This window comes from Capra hircus, chromosome 29 (genome assembly GCF_001704415.2).
Source record: "Capra hircus breed San Clemente chromosome 29, ASM170441v1, whole genome shotgun sequence".
Classification (NCBI taxonomy): Eukaryota; Metazoa; Chordata; class Mammalia; order Artiodactyla; family Bovidae; genus Capra; species Capra hircus.
The window spans coordinates 42,908,122-42,932,000 of NC_030836.1; the positions used below are offsets into that span (position 1 = coordinate 42,908,122).

The following is a 23,879-nucleotide window of genomic DNA, read 5'->3' on the forward strand; positions in this document are numbered from 1 at the left end:
TTTGCTCGGCTTTAGCTCTGTTCTCACACGGCAGCCAGGATAGAGAACGTCCCAGCCAACAGCCCACCAGGGTTTGGCCTAAAAGAGGCCTGGACAGGTCTAGGCAGGGAAGTGTGATTCTGACTTGGCAAGGAAGGACCTCGTCACAGAATTTCAGCTGGACCTTTTAGAAAAGGTAAAATCTGGGACTTCCTTGGTGGCTCAGTGGTAAAGAATCCACCTGCCAGTGCAGGAGATGTGGGTTCAGTCCCTGATCCAGGAAGACCTTAGCTGCCTCGGAGCAGCTAAGCCCAGGTGCCCCAACTACTGAAGCCCATGTGCTCGAGAGCCCGTGCTCCCCAACAAGAGAGGCCGCCACAGTGAAGCCCCTGCCCCATAACTAGAGGGTAGCCCCATCTCACAACTGAAGAAAGGCCTGCGCAGCAATGAGGACCCAGCACCGTCAAAAATAAACAAGTTACTATTTTTTTAAAAAAGAAAGAAAAGGTAAAATCTCGCCAGGTACCAAAGATCTGTGTGTATGTCAAGAGCATTCCAGGCCCAGGGACTCACAGAAGCAAAGAAGCAAAGAAGCAAAGACATGCAAGTCTGGAATGCCAACTCTTCCGGTGGGGGTCCTAACACCTGGTGTTGTCTGTTGAGGACTTTTAATATTGGAGAAAGGGCTTTCCTGCAGAGAAAAGCTACCTACTGCTGCTTGTATTTAAATGAATATTGTATTTATTAAACTTATAAATTAAAAGAACTAGCTTTTCTTAAGCATCCAAATGCAACTTGCAAATCTAGTTTTCTATTTATAAATCTAATTTTTGTATTAAAATAAGAATAATTACTTTCACTTAGTCTTTGATGAATATTTAATTAACTCACAGGTTCAACAGATTAAATTCTAAAAATGAATGCCAATTACAAACATAGGTAATTAAATTCCCTAATAGATTTTAAACTACATTTTACAGAGTTGAAATAGCTGGTCCTCTCAAATGCCTCAAACTCAGCATAAGAGACTCACACATCTAACAAGCATATTTTTTCTTTTTTGTTCTTTTTTTCTTTACAAACAAGGAGGGAGTAGAGGGTAAAGAGGCCTTCATCCCCCACTTTATTCCCCACTCCCAAGCCAAGCATATTTTTTCCTAGTTAGCAGTTTTTATCCACTAATAGATTAAACGTATAAATATGGTAAATCAGTTCCCTTAAATATTCAAACGCTGTTTATGAACTTAGATTCGTTTATATACTGTCTCAGTTATCTTTTGCTGCCTCAATAAACCAGTGAAAACTTATTGCCTTAAAATAACCACCAGGCCTTTGAATCAGCAGTTTGGGCTAGGATAAGCAGGAAGGTTTATCTGCTGATCTTGCCTGGGTCACTTCTGCGGCCACAGTCATCTGGGGCCCCACCTGGGGCTGGGGGTCCAGGATGGTGTCGTTCACGTGACTGGCAGTCAGTGCTGGCAGTCAGTAAGTTCCCTTGGTTCTGCCCCACTTGGCCTCCACTAGGCCAGACTGGGCACCTTCACAGCACACTGGTCTCAGGGCCCTGCTCCTAGAGGACACAATGGAGGCTGCAAAATGCCTCTTGAGGTCCGACTCCGAAGTCATACTGCCTTGCTCTCACCACATTCTGTCGCACAGAATTCACACAGCTGCAGAGTTCAACACGTCACAAGACCAGCCCAGAATCCAAGAAGTGGAGAAACGGACTTCACTTCCTCATGGGAGAAGCAACCAAACCCCATTGTCAAGGATGGGTACACTGGGACGTGTGCTTAGTCGCTCAGTCGTGTCTGACTCTTGCGACCCTTTAGACTGTAGCCTGCCAGGCTCCTCTGCCCATCGGATTGTCCAGGCAAGAACACTGGGGTGACAGGAGGCACTGTTACAGCCATCACTGCAGGCTGTCTCCCACCCATTCCTCTCTGATGAGAGTCACAAATGGGCAGGTTGACTAAAGTGTTTCAAAACACTTGATAAACACTTGGGTATTTGCACAGTGATGACAGAACTTCCTAAACTGGCACCAAGATTCTGGGTTTGCTTTCCTGGCTTCCACCCTGTGCAGGATTGCAAAGCTACCCAGAGGGGCAGAGTCCCCACCTCAGCAGGGCTGAACATGCAGCGAGGTGCAGGACCACAGGACAGTGAGAGAGTTTCCTGCTTCTGGTCTGAGATATAAGACCAGAGCAGAACCCAGGAGAACTGCCAGAAGTAAACAGGCCTCCAAGGCAGCACACACTTTTCCCCAGAGGCTTGATTTTAAAGCCCTACCCCATCTCACCTCGCCATCTTTCTTCTTCATCTGCCTCATTCAGGTAGATGAACCCCTGCACCTCCCGGGTCCCCCTAACATCTTCGCTGTGTGACCACAGTGCTGCACCTCCCTTCCTCCAGGTGGTCATGCGGTCTTCATATTTTATAACCTGCCGAGTTTCACTTTACTCTCTGCTTCAGTGGCCAATATTGTATAGTTAGGTGTGAGGGGAAGGATGGGTTACAAGGTATTACATGTCCGAAGTATGCACGTGTAAACTATAGGCCTGCCTGGCAGAGGCCTCTCCGCATGCCTCCTCTCAGGGTGGGTCTGAGGACCTGGCCAGTGATCCAGAGGGGCTCACCCTGTCTTCCTCAGGGACGGGCCTCAGAGAGCCCTGGAGCTGGAGTCCTGGAGCTGGCTGGGGGAGGGCACTGGCTGCCCCCCTCTAACTTCAGAGAAGGCCTGGAAGGGGGTGGGTGCTCTGGGGACATTTGTCTTGAAATATACAAAACCCTCCAATAGTAGTAGTCATTGTTACAAATTTTAACACCATAATAAAAATTGAAAACCCCTGTTATGGGCTGAATTATGTCCCCTCTCCAAATTCACATTTTAAATTCCCAACGCTCAATATCTCACAATGAGACAGTATTTGGAGACAGTTTTTAAAGGGGTGGTGAAATTAAAATGAGACCCTCAGGGTGGGCCCTGGTCTAATCTGATTGGTATCCTTATCAGAAGAGGAAAGTTGGGGAGTTCCCCGGTAGCCTAGTGGTTAGGATTCTGGGCTCTCACTGCCGTGGCCCAGGTTCAACCCCTGGTTGGGGAACTGAGATCCCACAAGCCACGTGGTGCAGCCAAAAAGAAAGGAAAGGTGGACATACACCCGAGGGCATGCTCGCACAGAGGAAAGACCACATGAGGAAACAGTGAGAAGCCGGTTGTCTGCAGGTCAAGGGGAGGGACCTCAGAAGAAACCAGGTCTACCAGCACCTTGATCTTGGACTTCCAGAACTGAGAAAATTTCTGTGGTTCAAGCCACCAAATCTTCGGTATTTAGTTATGGTAGCCCTACCAAACGAATCCAGCACCCCTCCCCATTCCCCATCCACAGGAGCAAAACTTGAGCAGTTAGCTGTGTATCCATCTAGACTTTTCCTGTGCATATCCCACGTACATGAAGATACACACCTTCTTTTTTCTCATACACACCGCTCCATGACTAACTTCCGTTGTTCCACGGTACATCATGGGCATGTTCTTGTGTCAGTATCCACCAGCTTGTTCTTTTGAAGACTACTAATACTCCATCCTAAGGCGGCAACACCGTGGTTCCCGGTATCCTCCGCGGGTATACGGGGGGTCAGGTGCTGCTCCCTTTGCCGTCACAAATAGGACCGCACCATCAAGAAGGCTGAGTGCCGAAGAAGTGATGCTTTTGAACTGTGGTGCTGGAGAAGACTCTTCAGAGTCCCTTGGACGGCAAGGAGACCCAACCAGGCAATCCTAAAGGAGTGAAAGTGAAAGTCGCTCAGTTGTGTCCGACTCTTTGCTGCCACATGGATAGTCCATGGAGTTCTCCAGGCCAGAATACTGGAGTGCGTAGCCATTCCCCTCTCCAGGGGATCTTCCCAACCCAGGGATCAAACCCGTCTCCTGCATGCAGATTCTTTAGCAGCTGAGCCACCACGGAAGCCCTAGAATACTGGAGTGGGTAGCCTATCCCTTCTCCAGGGGAATCTTCCCAACCCAGGAATCAAACCAGGGTCTCCTGCATTGCAAGTGAGTTTTTTCACCAGCTGAGCTACCAGGGAAGCCCATTCTAAAGGAAATCAACTCTGAATACTCATTGGAAGGACTGATACTGAAGCTGAAGCACCAATACTTTGGCCACCTGATGTAAACAGCCAACTTGTTGGCAAAGACCCTGATGCTGGGAAAGATTGAGGGCAGGAGGAGAAGGGGTGACAGAGGATGAGATGGTTGGATGGCATCACTGATTCAATGGACATGAACTTGGGCAATCTCTGGGAGATGGTCGGGGACAGGGAAGCCTGGTGTACTGCAGTCCAGGGGGCAGCAAAGAGTCAGACAGGACTTGGTGACTGAAGGACAAAATATTTCCTTGTGCCACCAGGCTCGACCCAGGTGGGAGAAATCTGTAAGCCTGGAGTTGCTTTCTGTACTTTAAATAGATGCTACTCAGTGTGACTTCCCATCAGTAGGATATGAGAGGGCTGGTTTCCCCATGCTCACACTCTGCACCACTTGTTATTTCTCAAGAAACAGATGTTGGAAAGAAGATAGTGGGACCGGCATGTTTGAATCTGAACAGACCCACTGGACCTAGAGAAGGGTGAGAGAAATCAGGAGCAAGGAAGCCTAGAGGGGGCAAGGCCAGAGAGCCTCCCTGGGAGGGGCTAAGGGCCCCATGAGGAAGTAGACAGATGATCAGCTCCGTTTACTCACTCACCAAACTTACACGCGTGGGTTAGGTCCTAGGCCTGAGTGCCCATGGCAGCGACCAATCATAGGCCCCGCCCACTGGAAGCAGCCTCTCATGTGGGAGGCCTGGATATGACCTGGGCGTCCTGGCCAGCGGTCCCTTTTGCCTCTGGCCACCTACCTGCTCAGGAAGCCAACACGCCCGTCCCCTTCCCAAAGCCAGGAGACGGATGGGAACTTGCAGAAAGGTCCCTGTGAACCCTGACGAACTTTGCTGAAATGGACGTGGCTGTAAAAGACGGGAGTCAAGGACGCCTCCAACGTCTTCAGCGTGAACCAGCCCAAGAATAGCGAGGCCACAGACAAGAGGGAAGTCAAGGGAAGAACAGCTTCAGGGGAGCATATTGGGAGCTGATTTGAACACATTGCGAAGTCCATTTGCCATCCAAGCAGAGACGTCGAGGAGGCAGCTGGGTAGACAAGTCTGGAACTGGGAACAGATCTGATCTGAAGATAGAAACGTGGGAGTCATCCAAGATGGTATTTATAGCCATGAGGCTGGCGGAGCTGACCCTGGGATGGCCCATGGACAGCGAGGTCCAGGACTGGGCTCTGGGGCTCTCTGACGAATACTTATTAGATAATAATTACCATCATTTTATTCCTTGAAGTGTCTGGCACAATTCCTGGCTCTACAAGTTCACTGAATTCAGCAGAACTCTATAGCACTTTATCCTCCCCACGCTTTTCCTGCTATTCAGGACGTGTGTTAGTGGGTAGCTGAAAGTAGGCATCACTCAGTTAAATGGGAAATGAACATATTCTTTAGGAATTTCTCAGAACCCAGAATGGAACTTCACTCTCCCGTGGAGAAGGAAACTCAAAGTTGTCTTAAGTTTCCACTCCAACAGTGAAAGTTCTTATAAAAATGAAACTTCCATGTTCTATAGACCCCAGAATTCTGAGCCAAGACCTGCCCCTGACCTCCTCTCCTCACTCCCATGCCTAAGCTTCCTGTCCTCCAGCTGCTTTCTTTTTCTGATATTGGGAGAACTTTTTTGTTGGCTGCACCTCACGGTATGTGTTATCTTAGGTTTGCAACCAGGGATGGAACCAACTTGAGCTGCAGTGAAAGTGTGGAGTCTTAACCCCAGCACCACCAGGCAAGTTCTCTGGGAGAACTTTAAAACTAAGAATTTGCTCTGCAGAGAATTTGGTTGTACATGGTGACTCCTTCTGTCTCTCGTTCGCTGCAGGATTTACAGCCTCAGCGTTGACTCCAAATTCAGCCCTTGCCATCTTGCTCCCCACCTTGAGAGCAGCAGCACCAAAAATAGCAGCCTGAGTCACTGAAGCATCGGGCATTGTCGTCAAGGGCCAGGACGCCTGCTGCGGTGGAGCTTCTGCTTGAGTTCCAGGGACCTGGGGAAGGGGACCCTGGCCAGCTGGCCCCCATCACTGCCTCCTGGGCCCTGGGGGAGAGCGGAGTTCACTAAGAAATTTGAAGCCCGAACTAGTGGAAATGTTTATGTTCAGAATGGCTTTACCATGACACTGATAAGGACCTCAGGGTCCCTCATTTGCACCCCTTCTAAAGTTCTGTACTTCTTTTTTTTACCGTATTTTATTTTTCTTTTCTGAAAGAGGGCTCTCAAAGTTTTATGTTTCAGGTCTGAGAAAACAATCATGGGTTAATTTTGTTTAATTCTCATTGTAACCTTGGGAAATCATTGGCATGTCTTCTCCATTTACAGACAAGGATACGAGAGCATAAGAAAGCCTTCCTTGGGTTCCTGGAAAATCCCAGATTTGTTTCAGCCTCAGGGCCTTTGCACTTCCTATTGCCCTGTCATGAACTCTGTCCCTGGCTTGGGGCTTTTACTAACCACCAACTGCTGGGCACTCCTTCCCTGCCACCTTGGTAACTACTCTTTATCTTTACTTTTTGTTTTCCTTACATAGCATTCATCACTCCAGAATTATCTTCATTTATGCAGTTCAGTTCAGTTCACTTGCTCAGTCGTGTCCGACTCTTTGCGACCCCATGAATTGGGCACAGCACGCTAGGCCTCCCTGTTCATCACCATCTCCCGGAGTTCACTCAGACTCGTGTCCATCGAGTCCATGATGCCATCCAGCCATCTCATCCTCAGTTGTCCCCTTCTCCTCCTGCCTCCAATCCCTCCCAGCATCAGAGTCTTTTCCAATGAGTCAACTCTTCACATGAGGTGGCCAAAGTACTGGAGTTTCAGCTTTAGCATCATTCCTTCCAAAGAAATCCCAGGGTTGATCTCCTTGCAGTCCAAGGGACTCTCAAGAGTCTTCTCCAACACCACAGTTCAAAAGCATCAATTCTTCGGCGATCAGCCTTCTTCACAGTCCAACTCTCACATCCATACATGACTACTGGAAAAACCATAGCCTTGACTAGATGGACCTTAGTCGGCAAAGTAATGTCTCTGGTTTTGAATATGCTATCTAGGTTGGTCATAACTTTTCTTCCAAGGAGTAAGCATCTTTTAATTTCATGGCTGCAATCACCATCTGCAGTGATTCTGGAGCCCAAAAAAATAAAGTCTGACACCGTTTCCACTGTTTCCCATCTATTTCCCATGAAGTGATGGGACCGGATGCCATGATCTTCGTTTTCTGAATGTTGAGCTTTAGGCCAACTTTTTCACTCTCCTCTTTCACTTTCATCAAGAGGCTTTTGAGTTCCTCTTCACTTTCTGCCATAAGGATGGTGTCATCTGCATATCTGAGGTGATTGATATTTCTCCCAGCAATCTTGATTCCAGCTTGTGTTTCTTCCAGTCCAGTGTTTCTCATGATTTACTTTGCATATAAGTTAAATATGCAGGGTGACAATATACAGCCTTGACGGACTCCTTCTCCTATTTGGAAACAGTCTGTTGTTCCACGTCCAGTTCTAACTGTTGTTTCCTGACCTGCATACAGATTTCTCAAGAGGCAGGTCAGGTGGTCTGGTATTCCCATCTCTTTCAGAATTTTCCACAGTTTATTGTGATCCACACAGTCAAAGGCTTTGGCATAGTCAATAAAGCAGAAATAGATGTTTTTCTGGAACTCTCTTGCTTTTCCCATGATCCAGCGGATGTTGGCAATTTGATCTCTGTTTCCTCTGCCTTTTCTAAAACCAGCTTGAACGTCAGGGAGTTCACGGTTCACGTATTGCTGAAGCCTGGGTTGGAGAATTTTGAGTATTACTTTACTAGCATGTGAGATGAGTGCGATTGTGAGTGCATTTACTTTTATTTAACAAATGTTTATGGTACTTATTCTGTCATCAGGCACTGTTGTCAGTGCTTTATAAATATGAAATCATTCAGTCCTCACTACTCTGACACTGAAACTTGTTCATCCACATTTTAAAATGAAAGCAACTGAAGTATGGAGAGGTTAAGCAGACTGCCAAAAGTCACACAGCTGGTGTTAGAGTACCACCTGTCTCCCCCACTGGAAGATAAGATTCACCTGTGCAGAGCCTGCAGCTGAGGCCTGCCCTGCTCACTCTAGAGCCCCTGTACCCAGAGCGGTGTGCCACACGCACAATCATACAAACAGGATATGAGACAGCAAAGGCCAGGTCACAGAGAAGGAGGGATGGGAGAGAAGCCTGGAGAGAGGCTGTGGGGGAGATGATGGAAGGCCTCGAAGGGCCTCAAGCGGTGGAGGACGAGCCGGGCTGGGGGGCAGCATTGGGACCAGCAGGAGTGTGGTGGTCTGGGCACCGCGCCAAGAAAGGCAAGATCTTGTTGACAGATTTAACTTAGCAGGTAGGCGGGCAAACGCCTTGGAGTTAACCTCCTTCCTTTATGCCCTGCATCCATTACATGAACAGACCCTGTCAGCACCTCCAAAATGCACTCCTAATCCCACTTTTTTCACCCAAATTCTGCTCCCACCTGGCCCACCGCACCATCACAGCTTTCCTGGAATCCTGCCACTGCCAACTAGGAGGTCCCCTAGGCTTTCATCTTCTTCACTGATACAGCAGTCAGGGGGATCCTGATAAACCTGTCAGATCACATCACTTTCCTGCTTAAAATCCGCTGGCATGTTCCAAAGTGAACACAATGGCGTCTCATGCAGGGTCTCCTTCCCACCCCTAGTTCCTCTAGTCCCCCCTCCTTCCTACCCCTGCCATTCTGGGTACCCCAAGGCCTTTGCATTTGACCTTCCCTCTGACGGGCCAGCTTCTTCCCTAGGAGTCCTATGAATCTCACTCTTTCACTTCCTCAGGTTTTTTCTCAAGTATTAGCTTCTCACTGGGGTCTGATCTGGTCCCCCTGCTGAAAATGCAACACTACCCACTTGCCCAGTGCTCTATCTCTACTGCAGATTCTACGTGCAAACTTTTTTTTTTTTTGAGCTTATCTCTCTCACTAAAATGAGCACTACAAAACAGTGATTTTTTTAATTCCTCACTGTACTTCCCCAGTGCCCACATTATACCTAAAACACTACAGGGCATATCTGATTAATTAAGCTAGGTGCAAGACACTGTGTAACCTACCTGGAAGACAAGGATATAAACAGAAATAGACACAAGGCCCTTGTAGGCCCTACAAAATATGCCATGCATCTATACCAAAGTTGCTGCTGTAATTGGACACGTGTGGCCCATGGAGTAGTGAAAGCAAATGAATTGGTGGACAGAAATGAGTGACTGTTTGCAAGCAGATCGCCAGAGAAACTTGACAACTCTTATCAGCCTGCAAGACCTGGTAGAGTTGGTGGAGGGGGGATGCCAGCAGAGGAAACATCTTGCAGGCAGGCCCAAAATAAAGGAGCCCACCTAGCTCAAGGAACAGACGAGAGTGCGCCTGGAGTTTGGTGCTGAAGGTGGAGGACAGGCAAAGAACAGATGGGAAAAGAAGGCCCGTCACGTAGGCCCTGATCCCGCCTAAAGCTTCCAAAGGTTCAAGCAAGGGAGGGGGTTATCAAGGGAGGCATGCAATCTGCAGCGACCTAGGTTGCAATGTCTGAGAAAGGGGTCACAGAGCTGGGATGGAAGAGGACCGTGTGACAACCTATTGGCATAAAGGGCAGCTAAAACACAGGGAAGGGATGGCATTACCCAGCTAGGGGTGGGGAGGTCGGGCGGGCACAGCAGTGCCTAAGACCCTCACTCAAGCTCCCTCTAGACCCCAGACATACAGGGCCTTTGTTCCGTGAACCACACACTGGCCCAGAGTGAGATCATTTCTCTCTGACGCTCTAGCCCTTTCTGTTTCTCTGCAAGTACCTGTCCTGCCTTTCGCAAGAGGGCAACGCTCTTAAGAACCGCCCAGGACGCCGCCGCCGCCCTCCAGTAGGTGATCAAGCATCTCAGTGAGGTCTTTTGTTTCCTTCATTCCTTTACCTCCGAATAACGGAAGCAGAGCCCCTTCATTAACTGCTAAAAACTCTACTGCACGAATGTGAACGATCCCACGCCACGGCCCTCTACCCGAGAGGTTCAGCGAGGGTGTGCGTCTCCACCGAGGAGATTGGCCAAGATATAATTCCGAGCCTGTCCTACCCGAGCCCCAGCGCCTTCACCATCACGCGGGATTTGGGGACACCCAGAACCCAATATTGGGACTCAGGGACGGGCCAGGGTGCGCTCCCGAGGCCGATCCAAACGGTCACCCCCACTGGCTGGGACCCCTGAGCCTGACACTCCGGCGAAGGACCAAGACTCAATGCCGCCGGAGAGAAGCGAACTGCTTCAGACTGACTCGCCGCAGACCAACGGAAGAAGCTGCCCGGGCGGACCCACCAAACCCACACCCTCAAAAACCACCACTGCAGAGGGTGTCTGTGGCCTCGGACTCCCATAAGCCACCGATGCTGTAAAAAGCCTACCCTGCTCTTTGAAGGGCAACAATTTAAACCTACCAGAGCAAAGTGTCTGCAACCACCAACCAATTGAAATTTTTTTAAATCTGAAGGCGGTTCTGTCACGGAGTCTGTCAGTCCAATGGGAGAGGTGGAAATTTCCAGAAAGAACAGAACCAATGGGCGCGGCCAGCGCGGCCATGATTGGCGGGATAAGTGACCAATCGGTGTCGCAGAGGTCCGCCCCTCCCCCCAATCATAGAGTATATGATGGGTGGGGCTTTCAGAGCAACGTCCAGTCTCGAAACGCGGGGGAGGCAGGACTCTCCCCACTGTCCAATGAGAGAGAAGCAAAGATGATGGGCTAGACTTCGAGCCAATGGTAGGAAACCTTAGAAAGCCCCCTAGAGGAAAGCGACCAGTGAGCCGGCGAGGAAGAGGAGGGATCTGGGGGTCCCGGCAGCTTCTAGTAGGTTCCAGAAGGCGGCGCGTGCGGTTGGGAACGCGGAGCCGACGGAGTCTATTCAACGGGGTTCCGGACCGGGCTATGGAGCAGGTGAAGGGGGAGGGGCGGGCTGAGGCCCGTGGCCGCTCTGGGACCCGCCAAGGCCGGGCGGTGGGTGGAGGGGCGGGGCGGGCGCCCGATTGTTGTGGCCGGGGCGGGGGCCGGGGTCGGCGGAACCGCGGGGACGGCGAGGGCGTGAGGGCCGCGGCGGGCGGACGGGGAGCGAGGCCTGGCGGCGGGGAGCGCGGGGTCGCCTCAGTGCCCGTCGCCAGTCAACTCGGCGAGATGGGCCGGGGGACGCACCGGTTGGGCTTAAGTCTGGCCCTCGGCGGGAAGAGGAGCCGCGGCCGGGCCCCTGAGGCCTCCCAGGACGTGGGTCCAGGCTGAGCAAGGGGATGGCGCCCGCGGCGTTCGGAGGGCTGGAGGTGGGCTAGGGGCCTTGCGAAAGGCGAGAGGGATCAGGTCAACCTCTGGGAATTCGTCTTTTGGGAGAGAGATCAGAGATTGCAAAGAGGTTGTTACCCAGGACTTGGCCTCAGTTAACTTGGAGGAACGTGGGGACGGGATTACACTGCAAGTAGCTGATGGACTCGGTAGCCAGTTGCGGGGAAACCCTATTTCTCTGCATGGCAGGCCGGGGTGGGAGAGTGTTGAGTGAAGGTATGATGAGCAGCAGGCCGACTTCTTAGCCTGATTCGGGAAACGAGAGGGTGCAACAGAAGTCCTTGGAATGAATTTCATCTCTGCCGGGGTTTTACAAATCATATATGCAGCACCTCCCCGTCTTCGTTTTTTCTTTGTGTGTGTGATTCAAGAATTAACCGAGGACTGGTTCTTCTAAAACGTGGGGTTTTAATTGCACGAGGAGGAGTTAGTTGCGTTAAAAAATTTAAAGTATATAGTTAAGCAGCGAGAAGTAAGTTGTTTGATTCTTTTCAGCGTTATTGGGAGGCTGAGTTTGAGGCTGTTGTGGGTTACTCTCTGTGAGTTAATTGTGTTCTCTGTGGCCTGAGGGTTGTGAGACGCCTAGAGAGGTTTATTGAATTGGAACCTGTTATTGGGCTGTACTGGTTGATTGGGGAGAGGAGGAGGAACAGCTCGGAGTTTTTATTGGTGTGATCTACAAAACGGAATCCTTTACCTTTGTATACCTATTGCTCCCTTTAGCCAAATGTGGAGCTTCTTTGCTAAATTTTTAAAAAATTAAGAGTGGAAACTGAGAGTTTAAACATTTTGCACCCTCATGATAACTAAATTGTGTCTGGGATTGAACAGGCTGTGATATAGACAAGAAACTGGTTTTAAATTCAAGAAGAGATCTCAAACCGAAGTTATCAAAATATGGGAAAAAAATTTTGTTTTATCCCAGTTGCCCATAGTAGACGTGTACATGCAGGTAGACCGAGTGAGCGAGCTCAGGGACTGCATGTTTACCAGGGCCATTGTGCAGGATGGCCAGGTGTGCTGAAACCCACTGTCCTGCATCCATTCACCATGTAACCTTTCTTTCCCTCTTAGGTGCATGTTTCAGTTTTAGGAAATACTCAAATTGGAGAAATTTTGAGTGTGTAAAATTGTTTTTTTAAACTAAGTACCTTTCAAATAAAATCTCAGTGATAAAACTTAAAATTTAACCACATACAGGCAGGCATAGAACTGGATAAATTATGTGTCAGTTGATATAAATTTATTTTATCAGTTCAAATGCACGCACGAATTTTTAGCACACAATCATCGTTTAGTCACCAAGTGGCATCGGACTCTTTGTAACCCCATGGACTGTTGCCTACCAGGCTCCTTTGTCCGTGGGGTTTTTCAGGTAAGAATACTGGATTGGAGTTGCCATTTCCTTCTCCATCCACTCGATGTTTTCAAGTGCTGATTTCCTGCTTACAGGAAAGGTGCGCTCAGTTCGGAAAATGTTCTGTAGGATAGGCAAGAATGTCACCAACGTATTCTCGGCTGCCTTGTGAAACTATTTGAGTTTTTTAACTTCTCACCGTCTGGCTTGCATTCTATATTCTAAGATTTTTTTCCTTGCTGGTTAAGTTTGGTAGTCTTCCTTTTTCCTCTTGGAGGTTGTCTTAAGATTTTTCTGGCTAGTGGACGGTCCCATTTGGTGTGCCTCAGGATTCCGAAGTCATTTCTCACAGCAGTTCTTTCTTGCATCAGTACACTGGATGGGCATACCAAGAAAGAATGGGTTGTATCCTGAGTGACACAGCTGCTGTGACCAATGTGTGGGCGTTTGAGGGGTGGCCCTCCCCTCTTGTTGGGCTCCCTGATTTGGAGAAGCCTTTTAATTAGAACCCTGTTCTGATATGGCCAAGGTCCATTTCACACCAGATAAACCTTTTGGTGTGTTCCTGCTGTTTTTGTTCTGGGTATTTGAGAGAGTAGGGGGTGGAACTGCAGTAGTGTTGCTTTATCCTCCTTCCATGTGTTTTGTTGCTGTTTAGTCGCTAAATCATGTCCGATTCTCTTGCCACCCATGGACTGTAGCCGGCCAGGCTCTTCTGTCCATAGGCTTCTCCAGGCAAGACTGCTGGAGTGGGTTGCCATTTCTTTCTCCAGGGGATCTTCTTCACCCACGGATCGAATCCTCCTCTCCCGCGTTGCAGGTGGATTCTTTACCACTGAGTCACCAGGGTAGCCCTTTCATTTGTTTAAGTATGTTTAATACTTAAACATGACAAAAATTGATTTTTATCCTAGCTTCATTTTTACCGGGTTAAGAAACAGCCACAATCTGCCATGCTGTGACATCTTCCAGTGGAAACTGATTGTTCTCTGAGGCTAGGTGAGCATCCTGATGCTCCTGCAGCCCTCCTGGCACCGGCGGGTTGCTGGAGCGTGTACCAGTGCGTGCTCAGTCCTCTTTGTTCTTGGCTCCCTCTTCAGTGAGGAGGCTCCCTCTTCAACTAGGCCTGTGTTCAGTTTATCATTGGAACTCTGGAAATCCAAGGCAAAGAAATTTCTTTTTCCACAAAAGGAATTCACGCATATGTCCTAGAGTGGCTTCTTCAGCTCGAAGTTGAGACTTTTGGAAGAGTGGCTGGAGTGTAAATGCCCAAGGGAGCCAGCAAAGAGCAGAGACAGGCCACTTCTTCCTTGTTATTTTATTTTTTCCTTGCTGTTTCACACAGGTGTGGGAACTGTAAATTAATCTATGATTTGTTTTTTCTGGTACATAAAGTGACTAGTTTGTTAACAGCTACAGAAAGGAATGGGTGTCACTTAAGAAATAGGAACTAAAGAATTTCATGGGGAGAAACTCTGTTGGTTCCTCTCTTCTCAGGTAAATGAGCTCAAAGAGAAGGGCAACAAGGCCCTGAGTGCTGGCAACATTGACGATGCGCTCCAGTGCTACTCCGAAGCCATCAAGTTAGACCCCCAGAACCACGTGCTCTACAGCAATCGCTCCGCAGCCTATGCCAAGAAAGGAGACTACCAGAAGGCTTACGAGGACGGCTGCAAAACCGTTGACCTGAAGCCTGACTGGGGCAAGGTAAGCCGCGCGCGAATGGGGGCGCCCAGAAGCTCCTCGGGGGGTAGCTCGGGCCTGCCTGGTCACCTGTCCTGAGACACTCATAGATGGCTAGTGCCCTCTCCCCAGTCCTCCTACCTGTTTGAGAATGTTCCTCAGAGTGGTGACATGTTTTGTCAAATCTGAGGTACTATTAGTTAAGACTTATTTTATTTTCTGTACTAAGAGAAAACTCAAGAAACTAGCAACACTCGGCGTCATAAGATGGACTGGGCTGGAGCGGCCGTGCTCCTCAGGGTCACTAGATGCTACCGTTGTGTCCTGGTCCTCTCTCTGTTTGTTGGTTTGTTTTGTGGCCTTCGCGTGGAGACCCATTTTGTTCCATGAATTGTGAAGTAGATTGTTTTGAATTCATCTTTGGAATTCACCTCTGCGTGTCTTTTATTTCTTATCTTTCTTTGCTGGTTTAAGGGCTATTCACGAAAAGCAGCGGCTCTTGAATTCTTAAACCGATTTGAAGAGGCCAAGCAAACCTATGAGGAGGGTTTAAAACATGAAGCAAACAATCCTCAGCTCAAAGAAGGTTTCCAGAATATGGAGGCCCGGTTGGCAGGTAAGCTCCAGAACACTGCCCTGCCCCTTTCATTGACTTGTTTTACAGTTGGGTGGTGGTGAGGCTCCCCCCACTCCCCAGTGTTGGTTTAGTAGTCTGCGGGGGCACAGTAACCGACTTCCTGGTGGTGCGCTTTCCTTTATTCAAAACAGAAAGGAAATTCATGAACCCTTTCAACATGCCTAATCTGTACCAGAAGTTGGAGAGTGATCCCAGGACCAAGACTCTGCTCGCAGATCCTACCTACCGGGAACTGATCGAGCAGCTGCGGAACAAGCCGTCCGACCTGGGCACGTAAGTTCAAGGCGGCAGGTTTGTCTCCAGAAACAAACACAACTGCTGTGGTTTCTTCCTAGGACCCTGCGGTAGGGGTTCCCTAGACCATACTGGGGTTTCTGCCTTTATTTTTTTCCTCCAAAGAGCAGTCAGAGTTTGCTGCTTTATTGTTTATTTGTATTTTTAGAAAGGGTCAGGGGGATCACGTGTTAGAGTAATCTGGAGGGCTTGTTCTGCCCCTCCCCACCTTCACTGCACTTTTACCTTGCTGACCTGGCGTCAGCTCCGTCCTTTCTGTATACACAGGCATACATTTTCACATGAGGCGTGTTTTTGTGCCGAGTGTATGTCAATACCATTGATTCTGTTTCATGGTACATGTACCTTGATAGTGAGAACACAGCATAGCCCTCTATTGGTGTGTTGAAGTGGAAACTCACGGTTGAAAGCACATCAGATCTAAAGATGGGCTCTCTAAATCTTGTGCTGGTGTCTGTGACTGCCTGGGTGCCTCTGACTCCTGAGATCAGACAGAGTGTACCTCTAACTCACTCCGTGTGTGTCTGCTGGCCTCAAGAAACAAATCCCATCTGCATTACCTCATATTTTATATGGATTTTTTAGGGGTTGAGCATTCCACAGTTGTAACTCATGGGTAGTACAGAATCTAGCAACCTTCCCATGGTTGAGAATACAGTAATCTGAGCTTTAGCAGTAAGTGGGTTTTAAGGTCAGTTGTGGAGAAGACTAAGTGCTGTTCTTCATTTTTTTAACCAATACTAGGAAACTGCAAGATCCCCGGATCATGACTACTCTTAGCGTCCTGCTCGGAGTTGATCTGGGCAGTATGGATGAAGAGGAGGAGGTTGCAACACCTCCGCCACCACCTCCTCCCAAAAAGGAGACAAAACCAGAGCCAATGGAAGAAGATCTTCCGGAGAATAAGAAGCAGGTTGGTGTGTGTGTGTGTCGCTCTGGAACACTTAACTGTCATGCATCTAGAACCTGCCCAGTAGCCGGAAATGTGCGTCAGGTAGGACCATCTTCAGACTTCGGATGGTTGTGGTGGTTTTTTGAGTCCCCAGTGTGTGGTCAAATTACTGTTCTCAATAATTAAAATGTTCAGTGTATTAAAAGGTCCATGTAGCGAGCAGTTGCATAGGCATCGTGTGTCTTAGAGTCTGCCCCAGGGTCCCATGGCCACTGTGGCTCTGGCTCCTGGTTCTGGCAGTGTGGAAATCAGCCAGGGCCAGCCCGAAGACTGTGTGGTCCTTGTTCTTGTGATCCAGAAGAATGTTGTCTGTCAGCTCATATGCTTGTTTCCTGGCTTAGCAGACAACTTTCAGTCTTTCAGAGCAGCAGGCCTGTGCTGTGCGGTTTTATTTCCCTTCTTATAAATGGGAACAGCAGATTGTTGCCAAATTTAGTACCGTTAAATGGGTAAGCGTTGGTTGCTCATGGTGTCTCAAAGCTGGAAAAAGGCCCTACGGTGTGGGTGGTCGTGAGTCTGCTGAAGACTCCTGCCACCAGGACAGCCCCTCCCACTCCTCCTCACCCCTCTGCCGATGTTCCCTGGTGGCTTGGACCCAGAGACTGCGTGTGAGAGAGAGCGAACTTACTCAGCCTATCAGAGTCAAACCCAGCACAGAGCTGTGTTGCCCACTCTTTCAAGCTGAGGGGATTTCCCCTTCTCTGAGGAAGCCCTCACTTTCAGACGAAGGTCCAGGAGAGTAGGTGGGATAAGGGAGTGTCTCGGAGGAAGCAGAGAGGAAACCAGTTTTCCATCCTAACAGCTGATACTCCTCTCTGGGTGTGGAGAACCTGCTTCCCGTAGCATCGTTGGGTGTGTGTGCTGCGCGTGCCTGTGACAGCCCAGGCGCTGGCTCCCTTTGCCGTCTGGGTTAGGTGTGCTCAGCCCTCTTTCTTCGGCACCTCCTCTAGGCGCTGAAAGAAAAAGAGCTGGGGAATGAAGCCTATAAGAAGAAGGACTTTGACACAGCCTTGAAGCACTACGACAGAGCCAAGGACCTGGATCCCACCAACATGACGTACATAACCAACCAAGCAGGTGAGGCCTGGGCCCGGGCACGGGAGCGCTCCCAAGGCCCCGGGGAGGAGGCAAGGGCTGACGCTTCCTTCTTGACCCTCTGCTTGGCAGCCGTGTACTTCGAAAAGGGTGACTACGGCCAGTGCCGGGAGCTCTGTGAGAAGGCCATTGAAGTGGGGCGAGAGAACCGAGAAGACTACCGGCAGATCGCCAAGTGCGCTTGCCCTGGAGGGCCTTGGGCATTGGGGAGGGCCCCGTGTCTGCGGGGGGGGGCCGGAAAGGAGGCGTTAGAGGGGCGTGGTGCGGGGGCCAGCGACGCGGGCTTGTGTCTAGATGTCTTTCCTCTGGAGAGGCTGACCTTGTCTGTGTTCTGCCCTTAGCAAATTCTTTTTCCTTGGGTCTTTGTCAGAGCTTACGCACGAATTGGCAACTCTTATTTCAAAGAAGAAAAGTACAAGGATGCCATCCATTTCTACAACAAGTCTCTGGCAGAGCACCGAACCCCAGATGTGCTCAAGAGATGCCAACAGGTGGGTAGGGAATGAGGGATGTTTTCGTAATTCGATTTATTGTAGTCATTTTTATTTAGTAATGAATTTGTTGTCTTCGGTTATTTTGTATGATGTGTCTCCTGTTAATGATGAGAACACATAGAAATAACCCAGTTTTTCTGCTGTCTTTTTTAGTCGGCCAGGGTTTTGACCTTAAATTTGTTGAGGGTCAGTGCACTGACAGCGTTGTGGCTTTTATTGTAAATTAAGACCCTGATGCTGGGAAAGATTGAAGGCGGGAGGAGAAGGGGACGACAGGATGAGATGGTTGGATGGCATCACCGACTAGATGGACACGAGTTTGGGTAGACTCCAGGAGTTGATGATGGACAGGGAGGCCTGATGTGCTGCAGTCCATGGGGTCATAAAGAGTCGGACACAACTGAGCGACTGAATTGAACTGAAATGTTTTTTTACTTTATACAAGCAAAGTATGTAGGGGGATGATTTTATTCACAGAAAGATTGGTCAGAAAAATAAGAGCTGTTAATCCATCATTTCCATATAAGGCATATCTTTGTACCAAGTGTATGTCAATACCGTGTGTTCTGTTTCATAGTATATACACCTTGACAATGAGAAACGTGAAATTCACTTCTTTAATTGACGTAAGGTTGATTTACATTATTTCAGTCATACAGCAGCAACTCAAAACTATTTAAAGTTATAAAATATTGGCTATATTCTCTGTGCTGTACAGTTTATCTTTGTAGTTTGTACATAGTGTAAGGACTGTAAAATTATTAATCCCAAAATTAAATCTCACCAGCAGTACCTCACAATTCAGTCAGTAAAGAATTCCTGCAGTGCAGGAAACCCAGGCTCAATTCCTGGGTTAGGAAGACCCCCTGGAGAAGGACATGGCAGCCCACTCTGGGATTCTTGCCTGGAGAATTCCATGGACAGAAGAGCCTGGCAGGCTGCAGTCCATGAGGTCGCAAGACTCGGACACGACAGTGACTAAACCACCAGCACCAAGCAGTACTTTCTGAAAACTGAAATTCTGATAAGACTGTTTATTAGCCCAGTGTTACGAGAGTTTAAATGACTATTTAAAGAACCTTTTTTAGGCAGAGAAAATCTTGAAGGAGCAAGAGCGGCTGGCCTACATAAACCCTGACCTGGCCTTGGAGGAGAAGAACAAAGGCAATGAGTGTTTCCAGAAAGGGGACTACCCCCAGGCCATGAAGCACTACACAGAAGCCATTAAACGGAACCCCAAAGATGCCAAGCTGTACAGCAACCGAGCTGCCTGCTACACCAAGCTCCTGGAGTTCCAGCTGGCGCTCAAGGTGAGGGCAGGGCAGCCTGTCCATTAGGAATGTGTCTTCCTCTTTTCATGTGCTCATCAGTGTCAGCTTGACTTTTTTATTTTGATCATAGATGCAAGGTGGTGGTGCATGTATGAGATTGTGAAGTGCAGGGCCTGTGTATCCCCTGTCCTGGCCCGTGTAGTGTTACTTGGCACGTGGGAAGTGCCTGGGAAAGTAGACCCTTTTCCCTTCCTGTTGCCTCTCTCCATGTGTTAACTGTTTGGCCTTTCTGACGTTTTGATTGCACAGTTGAGTGGCATCGAGTCCGCACACACTGTTGTGCAGCCATCGCCACCCTCTGCTGCAGAGCTTTTCCATCTTCCCAAGTGGAACTGCATCTTCTGAACACTAAACTCCCCATTCCTCGCCTCCAGCCCCTAGCAACCAGTGTTGTTTTCTGTCTTTGAATTTGATCACTCTGGGGACCTCCTATAAGTGGGATCTTACAGTATTGACCTTTTGTGCCTGGCTTACGTCACTTAGCATAGCGTCTTCGAGGTTCATGTTGTAGCATGTCGGTGTTTTCTTCTCGTGGCTGAATGGTATTCTGTTGTATGGATGGACCACACTGTTCGTCGGTTCACCCATCAGTGGGGGTTGGGTTCCGCTTCGGGCGGTGCCGAGTGGCGCTGCTGTGAACGGGGGTGTACAGATGTCTGTCTGTCCCTCGTGTCGGTCCTTCCGGGTGTTGCATGCAGCAGTGGAGTTATTGCAGTTCTGTGTTTAATTTGGGGGAGGGGTGAACTGCCTCGCTTTCTGTAGGAACTTTACCATCCTTCCTTTCCTCGGTACTCAGTGATACGGGTCTGCTGTTGTAAGTCACATCGCATATGGTCAGGTATGCTAATATTCAGCACTGGAGGAGTTGCTCTCCGTCACGCCCTTGAACGTGAGCTCATGTGTGCATCTTGGCAATTGGATCTGTCTAGAGACCCCAGTACCTGGGTCCACGATGGTTTTGTTTGATGACCCAGATCTTTTGGGTCTGTCCAGCCTAGAGACATCACTGCTGCTGGTAGGACTGCACAAGGGCTATGTCAAAAACAAGTTGGTTTGCAAAGCAAAGAATAACACTGTTAATCATCTGAGAGGTAGCGTAGGACTTTTCCCAAACTGCAGATGGAGGAAGGAATGAGCAGGATCGCTTCTGGTCTTGGGGCTTCTTGGCAGCTGTTGGTTGGGCTGCAGTGCACACGGCACACTGCATCGCGTTCTTTGTCCCGTAATTTTATGTTTTGAAGACACGTCAAACAAGTATACAGAATACCTGTGTTTTCCTTCGTTTTTTTAACAGTAAGCACTGACGCTTGCTAAAACTGTTTGTGAAAGGAAATGATACATTTTGACACTTGACCTCATAGGTGTTTGAGCATACATCTCCTGAAATGACTCTCCTTATCTATTCACAACATTATTAGCACCTGATAATAGCAAAGCTAAAGCCGTAATGTCATCTGAATATGTGTATATTCAGATTTCCTTACTGGTCTAAGAACAGAGTTATGGAGTTGTCAGTATCAGGGTCCATTCATTTCCTCTGGTGATCATTGTCCTCTTTAATTTTTCAAAGTAGAAGTTTCCCTACATTTCGGGGTTTTTTCCCCTCAGTGACATCAGCCTTCTAAGGAGTCCAGACCCCTTGCCTTGTGAGATGGTTTGGGATCTGGTTTGTTGTGTCTTGAAGTTCTCTTTGCTTCTCTGCTCTCTTTTTGTTCTTTCTCTGGGCCTGCTATTGAATCACCTTGAGGCCAGAGTTAACAGAAGTACTGGGGTAGGGGGGTAAATTGGAAGATTGGGACTGGCACATACACACTATTATATATAAAATAACTAATAAGGACCGTCTGTGAAACGCAAGAAACTCCAGTCCATACTCTATAACGGCCTATATGGGGAAAGAATCTTAGAAACAGCGATTATGTGTATATGTGTAACTAATTCACCTTGCTGTATACCTGAAACTAACCCAACGTTGTAAATCAACTGTACTTTAATAAAGTTTTAAAAATAAAACAAGGGGCTTCCCTGGTGGCTCAGTGGTAAAGAAACCGCTTGCCAAAGCAGGAGCTGTGGAGTCAGCCCCTGGCCCAGGAGGCCCCACACGCTGCAGAGCGCCTCGGCCAGTGCACCACAGCCACTGAGCCTGTGTCCTAGAGCCCAGAAACCACAGCTGCTGAGCCCACGCGCCTTAGAGCCCGTGCTCTGTGAGAAGAGAAGCCGCAGCAGTGAAAACCCTGTGCAGCCAAAAATAAGTAAAAGAAGCACTAGAACAAAAGGGGAGCGCTCTGTAATGGCCCTGGGCGAGCAGCTAGGCTTGTGATCCAGGGGCTGAGTCAGCTGTGGGGAGCGCCTCGAAAGGAATGAGCCTGATTCGGTCCTGCGTTTCCTTCCTAGGACTGCGAGGAGTGCATCCAGCTGGAGCCGACCTTCAGTGAGTGTCTTCCTGTGCTGCCCCCTGTCTGGCCAGAGGGTTGAGAAGAGAGAGCACACTCTGCCTTTGTGTCTTGGGAGGTTGTAACGCTTTGAAGCTAGTGTTGGGCTGAGGAGTGACGGTGTTCAGAGGAGGTGAGAGCAGGCTTTGGAAGTGTGTTCTGGGTGATGCCTCACCTCTCTCCCTTCCTGTCTCCAGTCAAGGGTTATACCCGGAAGGCAGCCGCCCTGGAGGCGATGAAGGACTACACAAAAGCCATGGATGTCTACCAGAAAGCGCTCGACCTGGACTCCAGCTGCAAGGTGGGGCCGCCCTGGCCTGGTGGGATTCCTGCCCTGCCTCCTTTCTCTGATCTTCCCTCTTGCCTTCCCCTTCCATGACCCCTGTTACCGTGGGCCTGCTGCAGCAGTGAGCCAGGCTAACGCTCTCCCCTTCTGGCCTTGCCGGAATGCAGGAGGCCGCAGATGGTTACCAGCGCTGCATGATGGCCCAGTACAACCGACACGACAGCCCCGAGGATGTGAAGCGGCGGGCCATGGCCGACCCAGAGGTGCAGCAGATAATGAGTGACCCGGCCATGCGGCTCATCCTGGAGCAGATGCAGAAGGACCCGCAGGCGCTCAGCGAGTGAGTCGAGCTAGGGGCTGACGGCCTTGGAGGGGAAAGGTGGACAGAAACAGTGAGAATGCACAACTTTGGCAGCAGTGTGACCCGCCTAAGTGGAGTGTGTATAGTCTAATTCTCAGTTAAAAGGTTGGCAGGTGGTGGTGAGCTGGAAGGGCTTTGTTTGTTGGCGATAATGGCCTAAGTGGTTAGTTAGAAAGACCAGTGTTGCTGGGGAGAGGTCTCAGTTTACTGTGTCCATGGGCTCGTGTCCAGTGAGAACGGTCAGGTTCTGGCCACTGGCAGAGGAGGCCCGTGCGGTTCTCCCGAAGGGCAGTTTCCACCAGGACTCTCCTCACCACCTCTTGCTGGTAGTGTCCAGGGCAGGTTGCACTGGGGCTTGCTCTGCAAGCAGGTAAAAATTTTTAGGGGTTAAGTCTCATTTCAAATAACTTTGCCTCTTCTTTGTCAGACACTTAAAGAATCCTGTGATAGCACAGAAGATCCAGAAGCTGATGGATGTGGGTCTGATAGCCATCCGGTGATGACTTGCCCATCATCCCCTTCCCTTCGCCCTCGTGTGGAAAGAGGAGCTGGGACCGCGGCACGCAGCATGGAGCAGAGGGAAGAGAAGGGGAGACAAGCGAACAGCATATCTATATATTTATACAGACCTACATGGAAGATTCAGAGACTTATACTCACGTATTCGTGCAGCTGCTGCCTCTGGGCCCTCCCAGCACACGCATGGTCCTTCCCCTGCCCCCCAGTCGCTGTCTCAGCTGCTCTCCCATAGTTGGTTATTTTTTATTTGGGGCAGTGGGCTTGTATGGGGAGGGGAGGGTGTTCTTCCCAACCTCAAGTCCCAACTGTCTTCATTCACATTGTTAACTCCACGTCCTCTTCTCCAATAAAACAAGCCAGTCAGGCGTGGTTATACATTGTTATGTCTCCGAGTGATTTTTTTTTTTTTTTTTTTTAACCAAAAGACTGAAGCAGCTGTCCTGCAGGAGTCACAGCTTGCGTTGGAAGAGGTGTGAGTGCCAGCTGACTACTAGGAACCAGGCACACTCTTGTCTCTCTCTTCCTAAATGGTGGGGTGGGTGTGAGCTTTTCTCGGTTCCATCGCCTTGCCTGGTGCCTCAGACAGTAAAATACCTGCCTGCAGTGAGGGAGACCCAGGTTTCATCCCTGGGTTGGGAGGATCCCCTAGAGAAGTGAGTGACGACCCACTGCAGTATTCTTGCATGGAGAATCTGATGGACAGGGGAACCTGTGGCAGGGTCGGACACGCCTGAGTGACTCACTGCCTCTCGACGTGGCCACTAGGTGGTGCTGTCGCCCAGTGGACAACTTGGAAGATGGCCCAACCCAGAGTGGCCCCAGCTCCAGAGGGTCCCATGAACTTCCAGGTGATTCCCATGCTGTCAGTTCTCCACACTCAAAGCCAGAAGCCAGTTTGATCAGAGAACAGTGGGTCCCATCCAAGAACCAAAACCAATTTTCA

At 49.4% G+C, this 23,879-nt stretch overlaps 1 protein-coding gene across 1 annotated transcript; it reads left to right on the forward strand.

The window, feature by feature from the left end:
* On the forward strand, nt 10,973-23,316 carry STIP1 (stress induced phosphoprotein 1). The gene is made up of 13 exons (XM_013976035.2): nt 10,973-11,102; nt 14,350-14,559; nt 15,010-15,151; nt 15,304-15,445; nt 16,211-16,379; nt 17,369-17,495; nt 17,586-17,688; nt 17,884-18,004; nt 19,096-19,317; nt 21,733-21,769; nt 21,968-22,071; nt 22,224-22,396; nt 22,845-23,316. The coding sequence occupies exons 1-13, from the start codon at nt 11,094-11,096 to the stop codon at nt 22,915-22,917; spliced, it is 1,632 nt and encodes a 543-aa protein (XP_013831489.2). The 5' UTR covers nt 10,973-11,093; the 3' UTR covers nt 22,918-23,316.